Genomic DNA, 13,704 nt, shown 5'->3' with positions numbered 1-13,704 from the left:
AAGGATTCTTCAATATATGCAAATCAATCAATGTGATACACCATATTAACAAATTAAAGAAAAAACATATGATCATCTCAATAGATGCATATAAAGCTTTTGAAAAATTCAACACCCATTTAAGATAAAAAACCTCTTGAAAGTAGGCAGAGAGCAAAGTTAATAACATTGCTCAACATAATAAAGGCCATATATGACAAACCCACAACCACCATTGTCCTCAATGTTGAAAACTGGAACCATTTCCACTAAGATCAGGAACAAGATAAGGTTGCCCATTCTCACCACTATTATTCAACATACTTTTGGAAGTTTTAGCCACAGCAATCAGAGAAGAAAAAGAAATAAAAGGAATCCAAATCAGAAAAGAAGAAGTAAAGCTGTCACTCTTTGCAGGTGATATGATACTATAACTAGAGAATCCTAAAGATGCTATCAGAAAATTACTAGAGCTAATCAGTGAATTTGGTAAAGTAGCAGGATACAAAATTAATGCATAGAAATCTCTTGCATTCCTATGCACTAATGATGAAAAATCTGAAAGTGAAATTAAGAAAACACTCCCATTTACCAATACAACAAGAAGAATAAAATATCTAGGATTAAACCTACCTAAGGAGACAAAAAACCTTCATGCAGAAAATTGTAAGACACTGATGAAAGAAATTGAAGATGATACAAATAGATGGAGAGATATACCATGTTCTTGGATGGGAAGAATCAACATTGTGAAAATGACTCTACTACACAAAGCAATCTACAGTTTCAATTCAAACGTTATCAAACTACCACTGGCATTTTTCACAGAACTAGCACAACATAATTTCACAATTTGTTTGGAAACACAAAAGACCCCGAAGAGCCAAAGAAATCTTGATAATTAAAAACGAAGCTGGAAGAATCAGGCTCCCTGACTTCAGACTATACTACAAAGCTACAGTAATCAAGACAGTATGGTACTGGCACAAAAACAGAAATATAGATCATTGGAACAGGATAGAAAACCCAGAGATAAACCCACACACATATGGTCACCGTATCTTTCATAAATGAGGCAAGAATATACAGTGGAGAAAAGAAAGCCTCTTCAATAAGTGGTGCTGGGAAAACTGGACAGGAACATGTAAAAGAATGAAATTAGAATACTCCCTAACACCATACACAAAAAGAAACTCAAAATGGATTAAAGACCTAATTGTAAGGCCAGACACTATCAAACTCTTAGAGGAAAAGATAGGCAGAACACTCTATAACATAAATCACAGCAAGATTCTTTTTGACCCATCTCCTAGCAAAATGGAAATAAAAATAAACAAATGGGACCTAATGAAACTTAAAAGCTTTTGCACAGCAAAGGAAACCATAAACAAGACCAAAAGACAACCCACAGAATGGGAAAAAAATATTTGCAAATGAGGCAACTGACAGAGGATTAATCTCCAAATTTTACAAGCAGCTCATGCAGCTCAATATCAAAAAAACTAACAACCCAATCCAAAAATGGGCAGAAGACCTAAATACACATTTCTCCAAAGAAGATATACAGATTGCCAACAAACACATGAAACAATGCTCAACATCATGAATCATTAGAGCAATGCAAATCAAAACTACAATGAGATATCTTCTCACACCAGTCAGAGTGCTCATCATCAAAATATCTACAAACAATAAATGCTGGAGAGGGTGTGGAGAAAAGGGAACCCTCTTGCAGTCTTGGTGGGAATGTAAATTGATACAGCCACTATGGAGAACAGTATGGAGGTTCCTTAAAAACTAAAAATAGAACTGCTATACGACCCAGCAATCCCACTACTAGGGATTTACCCTGAGAAAACCATAATTCAAAAAGAGTCATGTACCACAATATTCATTGCAGCTCTATTTACAATAGCCAGGACATGAAAGCGACCTAAGTGTCCATTGATACATTAATGGATAAAGAAGATGTGGCACATATATAGAATGGAATATTACTCAGCCAGAAAAAGAAGTGAAATTGAGATACTTGTAGTGAAGTGATGGACATAGAATCTGTCATACAGAGTGAAGTAAGTCATAAAGAGGAAAACAAATACTGTATGCTAACACCTATATATGGAATCTAAAAAAAAAAAAGGAATGGTCATGAAGAACCTAGGGGAAATATGGGAATAAAGACACAGACCTACTAGAGAATGCACTTGAGGATACGGGGAGTGGGTAGTGTAAGCTGGGACAAAGTGAGAGAGTGACATGGACATATATACACTACCAAATGTAAAACAGATAGCTAGTGGGAACCACCCGCATAGTGCAGGGAGATCAGCAAGGTGCTTTTTGACTTAGCTGGAGTGAGATATTGAGGATGGGAGGGAGGGCGACGCAAGAGAGAAGAAATATTGGGATATATGTATATGTATAACTGATTCACTTTGTTATAAAACAGAAACTAACACACCATTATAAAGTAATTATACTCCAATAAAGATGTTTAAATTAAAAAAATGGGCAAAAGACTTCAATAGACATTTGCCAAATAAAATATACAAATGGGTAACAGGTGTATAAAAAATGTCCAACATCACAGGAAAATGCAAATAAAAACCACAATGAAATATCACCTCATACCCATTAGCATGGTAACTATTAAAAAATTAAGCTAACAAGTGTTCGTGAGCCTATGGAGAAAGTAGAACACTTGTACATTGTTGATGGGAATGTAAAGTGGTGCAGTCACTATGGAAAGTGCTATGATGGTTCCTCCAAAAATTAAAAATACAACTAACATATGATCCAGACATTCAATTTCTGGGTGTGTACCCCAAGGAGTTAAAAGAAGGGACTCAAACAGATACCTGAACATGGACATTTTTAGTAGCTTTCTTCACAATAGCCAAAATGTGGAAGCAACCCAAATGTCTATCAGCAGAAACATTGATAACAAATGTGGTATATACATGAAAGGGAATATTATTCATTCTTAAAAAGAGAGGAAATTCTGACACATGCTATAACATGAGTGAACCTTGAGGAAATTATGCTAAGTGAAATAAAGCAGCTACAAAAAGACCAATACTGTATTGTTCCACTTTGATAAGCTATCTGGAGTATTCAAACTCATTTAAACAGAAAGTAGAATGCTGGTTGCCAGGTGGCTGGAGAGATGAGGAAATGGGAGTTGTTGTTTAATGGCTATGAAAAACTTTGGTTGCACAACAATGTGAATGTATTTACCACTACTGAATTGTACACTTAAAAATAAAGTGGTACATCTTATATTAGTGTGTTTGATCACAATTTGGAAAAAAATAGTTAAATTAAATTTCCACCCAGAAGTCACAAAATAGTATTCTTTATGAGGACCCCATATTCAATCTCTTATAGATAAGAAGACATTTTCACTGGAGGTGGGTACTGTATCAATAAGTAAATTGAATGGAATAATATATCTGTAAAGCATACATTTTTTTAAATCATACAGTTTAAAAGGGTAATGCATTGATAATCATAGAAAATGTATTTCATATGATTTAAAATATCATTGTTTACAAAAAAGATATCTAACATATGTTTAGCACATTCCTGGTCACTAAGGATATACAAATTTTTAAAAAATAATAAATAAAAAAGAAAAGCATTTCTCAGAAAAATAAGGCCAATAAGCATATAAAAACGCTTGGTCTTTCTTAAAGAAATATAAATCAAAAGAGCACGATACCATGTTTCACTAAACTAGCAAAAATTATAAAGTTGGATAATACCTAGCATTGATAAAGATGTAGGAAAATAAGGACTATCATACATTTCAGCCTTTGTTCAGGCAATTTCTCTATGTTTACAAAAAAAAGAAAATTAAATGCACATACTCTTTGGCCAACCAATTCCATTTTGTGGTATAAGACCTAAAATTAAATCCCCATATTATATGTGTCTTGATATCTAGGGAAAGCCGAGTGGGTCTTGAATGATGGCCCAATCACAAGTTCCCCTTATCATCGTGTTCCTGAAGATAAAGTACCATATTCAAACAACTCTCCTTAGCATGGGGACCAGGCACAGTGGCTGCTTATCCCTGAATAGCAAGCTACAGTTCCCTGCTAGCCCACAGAATGATTCAAACAAGTCAATCACATTCTCCTGTGGGAAACAGAGATTTCACCATGCCTAGGGGTTACACCACAGCCTCTGCTTGTTCATTCTGTTTCCAAGTAGAATTATCCTATGGCCCTGCATGGCATACAGTGTTCTCCTCTTATAGGCTGTGAGTATGTGTGACTAATACACTACTGTTGATTTCATCTGTCTAGTGTTGAGAATCAGTTGTTTATCAATCCCTATAACTTTAAGCAGGAATCCCTTCCTTGTCAACTGGAAGAAGTGGAGGTGATAAAAACATATGGCTTGGAATTTCCTATTATATATAATTGCAAATATAAAGCAAGATATAGGTACCAGAATGTCCATTTCAGCATTGATTTTAATAGCAATAACCTGAAAACCACCTAAATGTTCGCCATTAGATAACTAAATTAGATAATATAATTAGAAAATATTAGATAACAATTACATAAATTGTATAGTGTCCATATGATGGAGCACAATGTAGAAGTTAAAAAGACTGAAGTATATCTGTATGTGATGATATAGAAACATCTTCAAGATATACGAAGTGAAAAAAATTAAGTTATAGTATCATCAATTTTTTTCTAAGTGTATATGCATTTTTACCCTGGAAATTTACCCAGGAAACTACTGACAGTGGTTGCCTTTGGTGTCAGGATTGGAAGTTTGTAACTAAGGAAGGAGAGAGACTGTAGCTCATTTTATACCTTTCTAATTGTTTGGCTTTTTTTTAATCAAGTGCATATTTATTTTTACAATGAAAATAAAAGTAAAAAGGCATGATACCTGCTATTAAGCAGCACATTGTCTAGTGGAAAAATGAACAAGCTTTCACAAAACAAGTTTGAAATCTCAATACCATGGGTTAATATCTGGACTGATTATTGGGATAAGGCAGAGTAGTGCACAGCATATGGAAAGCTGAGGGAGTAAGGTGAAGGAAGTGCTAATTGAGCTAGAATTTTTTTAATAGTTCTCACTTCGAAAGGGTTACTCCTATGTACAAATATATAATTCAGTTCCACATTTAACTAAGATACATACTTAAAACAGGAAACTCTGCTCCCCAATATCAGAGTTTTGTCACTTAGTTTTATTTTTAAGAGAAAAATAAAAGAACTAAATTCCTGGAAGTGTCCTAGAGGCTGGTGAAGAGGCCAGAAGATTTTTTTCTATTGTGTTACAATATAATCCAGGTGAAATCAAAACAATTGTCTTGTCACATGGGCCAAACCTCAGCTTTCACCTGGATTTCCAGGGTTACTGGAATGTTACTCTGAACAAAATCAGCAAGATAATTGACTAATATGTCTCCCTCACTTAAGTCAGCAGTTAAGGCTGAGGGTTGTCTTGTAAAGTGAAAGAGGCTTTATATATATATTTTTAAACATCTTTATTGGGGTATAATTGCTTTACAAGGGTGTGTTAGTTTCTACTTTATAACAAAGTGAATCAGTTATACATATACATATGTTCCCATATCTCTTCCCTCTTGCATCTCCCTCCCTCCCAACCCTCCCTATCCCACCCCTCCATGCGGTCACAAAGCACCGAGCTGATCTCCCTGTGCTATGCAGCTGCTTCCCACTAGCTATCTACCTTACGTTTGGTAGTGTATATATGTCCATGCCTCTCTCTTGCTTTGTCACAGCTCACCCTTCCCCCTCCCCATATCCTCAAGTCCGTTCTCTAGTAGGTCTGTGTCTTTATTCTTGTCTTACCCCTAGGTTCTAGATTTCAGTAGAGAGACAAAACTGATTTCAACTTCAGGCTCCTCGAGGAAGAATTCGCCTTCTCCTTTAAGTGCCCACATTTTATTTCTTCAGTAAATGAGTATTCAGTTTTAATGTTAATTGATTTTTATTACCTTATTTATTTTCTTAGTTAAAATATGCTCTTAGGAGCTTTAAAAATAACTGCCCTTTCCCCCATAAGCTTCTACTTATCAGGCGTTGTCATAAGTTGCCTTCAGCATTGCTAATGCAGGACATTTCCAACAAATCAAATCAGCTTTTATTTAGTTCAATTTAAGGGATGAATCAGCTTTGGATGTCCTCTAAATGAATTACAAATTAATTGGCTCAGTGTGTTCAGTGTTCTGTTCATTATTCCTTCCAATTGACAATAATGTAGGCTAAATTATAGTGGAGAATTTGGTTCAATGGAAAAATATGGGAATATTTATGCTGCCTGTTATGAATTGTTTGAATCTACCTAGAACCTTACTACCATTTATTTTGCTCTTTGTTTTGCTTTGAGAATTTTAGCTCCACAAATATTGTACAATCAATATAGGAGGGACATGTAATGAGATTTTTATGTTATAAATATTATAACTTGAGGGTTATTTCACTTGATTAAAAAAGAAACTTGGATGACATGTTTTGATTCTTTTATTGGAAACATGTAATTTAGTACCAATACTTGTAATAACTGTTACTCATCAGGTTTTTTTTTTTTAACTTGGGGAAGAACAGATCTAGCTGGAAAGGAAATTGATTGACACACACTCAAAGAAAAACTGTACTATATGTCTTATGAAAAGACACATGCTAATTGTACAATCTAATTTCACTTTCTTGGTGGTAAACTGAGAATTCATATATTGTTTTTCCTCCTGATAGCTAACATTTCTTTTCAAAAGATTGTAGCTTTAAGACAAATTTGCACCTGTTTAGTATTGTATCAGTTTTAGTTATGATAACTCTTTTATTTGAGTCATGGTTTATATGTTGTGTACATTATTTTCTGTTGTTACCTATATCTAATTTAGGAGAGGGTTCCATTTTAAATTTCAGTTAGGAAGGAAACATTGAAAGCAGTTTATGTCTAGGAAGTCTTTGAAGTCTAACCTCTCTGTGGGGCCAGATCATTTATTCTTAGGTAGAAGGCAGCAACAGAACCTCACATCTCATGCCATAATGATTTGCCACTTTTGTCCTCAATTCATTCAGTCTCACAGGCTTTTTCTGTCTCTCACTCTCGCTCTCACCACATTCTTTCATCACAAACACACACATACAGGATTTTGCAGCATATAGTTAGATAGATAGATAGATAGATAGATAGATAGATATAGATATAGATATTCAGTTTTCAAATTTTATTTTTATTTAAAATTTTGGTCATAAAGGTTCCTATTAAATTGTTTAAACAATATTTAACTTAGGAAGTGAAAATCTTCTGTTTTCCCTATATACAGTTGGTTATTATATATTCTTGCAGAATTTCTTCCACGTGTCAGCATTTTTCTTTTGTTTTCCTTTTTATTTTTTTAACATCTAATTGCTTTACAATAGTGTGTTAGTTTCTGCTGTAAAACAAAGTGAATCAGCTATATGTATACATATATCCCCTCAACAGCATACATATATATATATATATATATTTTTAAATAAATTTATTTATTTATTGACTGCATTGGGTCTTCATTGCTGTGCACGGGCTTTCTCTAGTTGCCATGAGCAGAGGCTACTCTTTGTTGCAGTTGAGGTGTGCGGGCTTCTCATTATGGTGGCTTCTTTTGTTGCAGAGCACAGGCTCTAGGTACGGGGGCTGCAGTAGTTGTGTCATGCAGGCTCAATAGTTGTGGCTCAGGCTTAGTTGCTCCATGAGAGCATGTGAGATCCTCCTGGACCAGGGCTCGAACCCATGTCCCCTGCATTGGCAGGCAGATTCTTAACCACTGCACCAGGAGGGAAGTCCCTATATTTTTAACTAAAGTTAATTTTCAGATTTTTTTACCACCCCTTGAGTTAATTGGAGACACCATAGGGATAAAGCTACTAGAAAATAATCAGATATATTTCTACTTCTAGCTCTGCTATGGTCTCTCTGTGCCCTGTTGAATAAGTCCTTTGACCTTTCTTTTCATGACTCCTTATTCACAAATAGAGGTCATTATTCTATCATGCTTCTAATTTATTTCCTAGGGATGCCTCCAGGATTCGTTGAATTCAAACAATATATAAAGTCCATAGTTTATTGGTTCAAAAAAACCCTAAAAGTAAAAAGGATGGGCTTATTCTGAAACTTTCTGAAGCCATAAATATGATTGTTCTTTGAAAACAACATTATCTTATTACATTTATCTTATTTAGTCTTTTAATTTATTATAACATTAGTAGGAGCCAATCTGTGGTAAATCTAGATTAATTTATCAAAAGACAACACTGTGACATGATCCTGACTGGTATGTTTTTAAATATATGTAGTGTGAATGTGAATATACGTGTTATAGAAAAAAGTTTGAAAGAACATATATTAGAATTAACAAGTGTAATTTCCAGGATTGTTAGTGATTTAAATTCTCTTCTTTTTAAATATATCTGTATTTTCTACAATTAATATGTATTATTTATGTGACTACAACCATTTTTATCAACATTGCTTAATTGTTATCAGGTAAATTTTTTACTCATTTTATTCTAGCACACTTTCATGTCATAGTAATAAATACCATGATAATGCCCATTTCAGGAAGGGGGAACACAGAGTAAGAATTGTGAAATAATTTATTTGTTGAAAGTAACCTAGCACATATCACTCTGATGATTTAATATTTTTCCTTTGAGTATTCTAATTTTTTAAAATGTTTTTTACAGCTACAAGACCGCACTCAGTTCAGTGACCAAGACTTAGCCACCCTTAAGAAGTACTGGGACAATGGCATGACCAGCCTTGGCTCTGTTTGTAGAGAGAAAATTGAAGCAGTGGCAACTGAATTGAGTGTCGACTGTGAAATAGTTCGGGTAAGGTATTTTCAATAATTTTCATGTTGTGGTTGAAGAGTGTCATAAATGAAAGCCTTAAAAAGTTGTATGGTTGGCATTTCTCTAATTAGTGATGTTGAGCATCTTTTCATGTGCTTTTTGGCCATCTGTATGTCTTCTTTGGAGAAATGTTTATTTAGAGATTCTGCCCATTTTTTGGTTGGGTTGTTTGTTTTTTTCATATTGAGCTGCATGAGCTGTTCATATATTTTTGAGATTAATCCCTTGTCAGTCGCTTCATTTGCAAATATTTTCTCCCATTCTGAGGGTTGTGTTTTCATTTTGTTTATGGTTTCCTTTACTGTGAAAAACGTTTAAAGTTTTGTTAGGTCCCATTTGTTTATTTTTGTTTTTATTTCCATTTCTCTAGGAGATAGGTCAAAAAAGATATTGCTGTGATTTATGTCAAAAAGTGTTCTGCCTATGTCTTCCTCTAAGAGTTTTATAGTGTCTGGCCTTATAGTTAGGTCTTTAATCCATTTAGAGTTTATTTTTGTGTATGGTGTTAGGGAGGGTTCTATTTTCATTCTTTTACATGTAGCTGTCCAGTTGTCCCAGCACTACTTATTGAAGAGATTGTCTTTTCTCCATTGTATATTCTTGCCTCCTTAGTCATAGATTAGTTGACCATAGGTGAATGGATTTATCTCTGGACTTTCTGTCCTGTTTCATTGATTTATGTATCTGTTTTTGTGTCAGTACCATACTGTTTTGATTACTGTTTTGATTATGGTAGCTTTGTAGTATAGTCTGAAGTCAGCCTGATTCCTTCAGCTCCATTCTTCTTTCTCAAGATCGTTTTGGCTATCTGGGGTCTTCTGTTTTTCCATACAAATTCTAAATTTTTTTGCTCTAGTTCTCTGAAAAATGCCTCACACTGGTCAGAATGGCCACCATCAAAAAATCTACAAACAATAAATACTGGAGAGAGTGTAGAGAAAATAGGACCCTCCTACACTGTTAGTGGGAATGTAAATTGGTACAACCATTATGGAGAACAGTATGGAGGTTTCTTAAAAAACTATATATAGAGCTACCATATGATCCAGCAATCCCACTCCTGGGCCAGATACATACACCCCAATGTTCACTGAAGCACTGTTTACAGTAGTCAAGGCATGGAAGCAACCTAAAAGTCCATAAACAGAGGAATGGATAAAGAAGTTGTGGTACATATATACAATGGAATATTACTCAGCCATAAAAAGAGAATGAAATAATGCCATTTGCAGCAACATGAATGGACCTAGAGATTATCACACTAAATGAAGTAAGTCAGACAGAGAAAGACAAATAGCATATGATATCACTTATATGTGGGATGTAATTTTAAAAATGATACAAATGGACTTATATGCAAAAGATAAACAGACTCACAGATCTTGAAATCAAACTTATGGTTACCAAAGGGAAAATGTGGCAGGAAATGATAAATTAGGAGATTGGGATTAACATATACACACTACTATATATAAAATTGGTAACAAAAAGGACCTACTCTGTAACACAGGGAACTTTACTCAATACTCTGTAATAATCTCTATGGGAAAAGAATCTGAAAAAGAATGGATATATGTATAACTGATTCATTTTGCTGTATACCTGAAACTAACACAACATTGTTAATCAACTATACTTCAATAAAAATTAATTTAAAAAATTGTATGAGGTGCTTTAAACAATGCCATCAATAAAGTGAAAAAGATAACCCACAGAATGGGAGGAAATATGTTCAAATCAAATATCTGATAAGGATCTTATCCAGAATATGTAAAGAACTCTTATATATCAATAATAAAAAGGCAAATAGTGCAATTTAAAAATGGGCAATAGATTAGAATAGTCATTTTTCCAAAGAAGATGTACAAGTGGCCAATAAATACACTAAAATATGTTTGACATCATTTGTCATTATGGAAATCAAAACCACAATGAGATACCTCTTAACACCCACTATGATGGCTATAATAAGAAAGACAGGTAATAAGTGTTGGCCAGGATGTGGAGCAATTGGAACCATTATACACTTCTGGTGAAAATATAAAATGTTTTAACCACTTTGGAAAACAGTCCTCAAAATTTTTAACATAGAGTTACCATATGACAGCAATTCCATTCTTAGGTATACACTCAAAAGAAATGAAAAGTACGTCCACTCAAAAACTTATACATGGAGATGCAAAATCTCTCGTATGGAGGGCCAACTATGGGACTTGAGTATCTGTGGATTTTGGTATCCCCGATGGGTCTTGGAACCCCCCCAAGGCTACTTCCCAACTGTAGAGTCACATAACTAAGTTGTTGCAAACATACTTAAAATGTTTCCAATAATTGCATCAAGCAAAAAAAAAAAAAAAAAGGTATTTCCTTTAGTGTTTACATCTACATTGATAACATCAATTCATCATTTTTTTTTGTTATTCAGACCAGAGCAGCTTGTTTCTTTATTGCAGATAATACAGTTTGTTCAGAGCTTTGTGACCTCCTAGAGGTGTGGGATAGGGAGGATGGGAGGGAGGGAGATGCAAGAGGGAAGAGATATGGGAACATATGTATAACTGATTCACTTTGTTATAAAGCAGAAACTAACACACCATTGTAAAGCAATTATACTCCAATAAAGATGTAAAAAAAATGTGCTTGAAGAGAGAGGTGTAGAATTATGCAACATCATTTCAACATATATGACTACAGAACACTTTTTTCAAAAGACTGACATTGCACAGGGACATCAGTTAAGGGGTCATTGCTTTAAGTGTCTTCACATTTGTGACATTTTATTTTTCCTTTGCAATAGTCCTATGAGGTATAGAAGAACAAGGTCACACCTTTCAGATAAAAATGTTGCTAATAAATAATTAAAACTAACTGATATATCAAGTATTAATCGAATATATAGGATGTCATTTACTATTCTAGTCACCATAGGGCTAGAATGAAAATGTAAATCTTAGTTCTTGCTCTACTTGAAGAGATAAGTCATACAAGAGGAAAACAACCATGAAATGGTACTTTCTTTTTATCCAACAATATTTTTATACAAGTTTTAGTGCATAATGGCATCTGATGTTGCCTGATTACTGAAAATAAGACTCATGGATGGTAAATTATTCACTGAAGTTATAAGCAGGTCAGTTCTGGACCTTACATTACCACTTGAACTTTGTGAATTCCAAAAGAAAATCACTAACTGGTATAATGTCTATCATATAAAGAAAAGAAAGGATAACTATATCCCCCAATAATTAGTCAGCAATATCAATGCACCAGCACTGGAGTATTGTTGAATCCAACCTCGTGATCTTCTAAAAATGACCATTCAAAAGTCCCTGGGAAATCACCAAACTCCTTTAGAAGGATTTAGCTAGAACTCTCTGTGTTTCTATAATAATATTTTATTGATCAAGATTGACAAAGTAGAACATTACCCTTTGTTTCCAAAGTGAGACACAAGGCCCTTGGTTTTGTTATTTAAGAAGTGTGTCCTCACCAAATGAACCTACCTACGAAACAGAAATAGACTCACAGACATAGAGAACAGACCTGTGGTTGCCAATGGCAGAGGGTGGGGGAGGGATGGAGTGGGAGTTTGGGGTTAGCAGATGCAAGCTATTATATACAGAAGAGATAAACAACAAGGTCTTACTGTATTGCACAGGGAACTGTATTCAATATCCTGTGATAAACCATAGTGGAAAAGAATATAAAAAAGAATATATATATATATATATATATATATCTGAATCACTTTACTGTACAGCAGAAATTAACACAACATTGTAAATCAACTATACTTCAATTTTAAAAAAAAAGAAGTGTGTCCTGTAAAATTAACATTATCTTTAGTCTTAATGAAAGATTATTACAAGGGCTTCTAACAATGGGGAACTTACACTACAAAATTTGGCCAGCATGTAATAACGAGAGATATTCTTCTGTCATAAAATTTTTAAAAGACAGTATATTTGCTTTGTTTGGAGGTTTTTGGCATTCTCCACTAATGGCCTCTCTACTACATGTTACATTATTAACATTAACTTGTTTGGAAAGTTGGCAAAAAGTTGCTATATCGTATTACTTCAAGTGGTTCTATGGTACTACAAACATAAACTAGGGACCAAAGAAACAATAAAAATATTCATCTATGTTAAGAGACTGATTATTCATAATGGTCAGAAATTCTGAATTCTACATATAATACAAGGTGGAATTTCAATTAACACTTTAGTATTACGGTGACAGCGTTCACAGCTCAACCAGTAACTAATGGGATAACTTTGGGTGTCACTCTCTAAAATTCAGTGTTCACAGCTGTTTAAAAAGAGAGAGAGAGAGAGAGAGAACAAATTACCTGCTTCACTGGGATGAAAGAAATGAGAACTGAATATATTCTAAGGATCACTGGTCCCTTCAGGGAGCCAGTTCCAAATTACTTAGGAAAACACTTAATACTATACCTTTCCCATGTCCCAAGGAGATTAGTATAAGTATCAACATACTCCAAGGCTCTGTGAAGTTCTGCTGTAATGAAATTTATTAACTTTCCATAACCAAGTGTTTCTCCAGTCTACTTGTTCCCAAAACAATTCTGCTTTTTCCTGTTGGTACCCCCAAGAATCAGTGCTACCCAGAACACACTTGAGGGTGATGCCTCATGAAAACAAAAAGATGAATTTTAATGACCTCCAGGAATAAAAGTTTTGAACTTGATGATGTATTATTTCTGATTATAAGTAACACACACAATAAGACACCCTTGCCACCCTTGCTGGAGATAGCTGCAGAGTTCAAGTACCGATAATGTAACAGTAATGAGTTTGTACGGAGA

General features: G+C 34.3%; 1 protein-coding gene across 1 annotated transcript in view; it reads left to right on the top strand.

Moving 5' to 3' along the window:
• Positions 1-13,704, top strand: part of HDX (highly divergent homeobox) — a gene marked incomplete at both ends in the record, with an annotated part of 148,713 nt that overhangs the window by 75,565 nt on the left and 59,444 nt on the right. The window contains one exon of the mRNA XM_082681158.1: positions 8,709-8,855. Coding sequence (XP_082537284.1) covers positions 8,709-8,855 — 147 coding nt within the window. The remainder of the gene's footprint in view (positions 1-8,708; positions 8,856-13,704) is intronic.

The sequence above is a fragment of the Grampus griseus genome (genome assembly GCF_964374135.1).
Source record: "Grampus griseus genome assembly, chromosome: X".
Classification (NCBI taxonomy): domain Eukaryota; kingdom Metazoa; phylum Chordata; class Mammalia; order Artiodactyla; family Delphinidae; genus Grampus; species Grampus griseus.
This window is presented reverse-complemented; position numbering and strand designations above follow the sequence as displayed.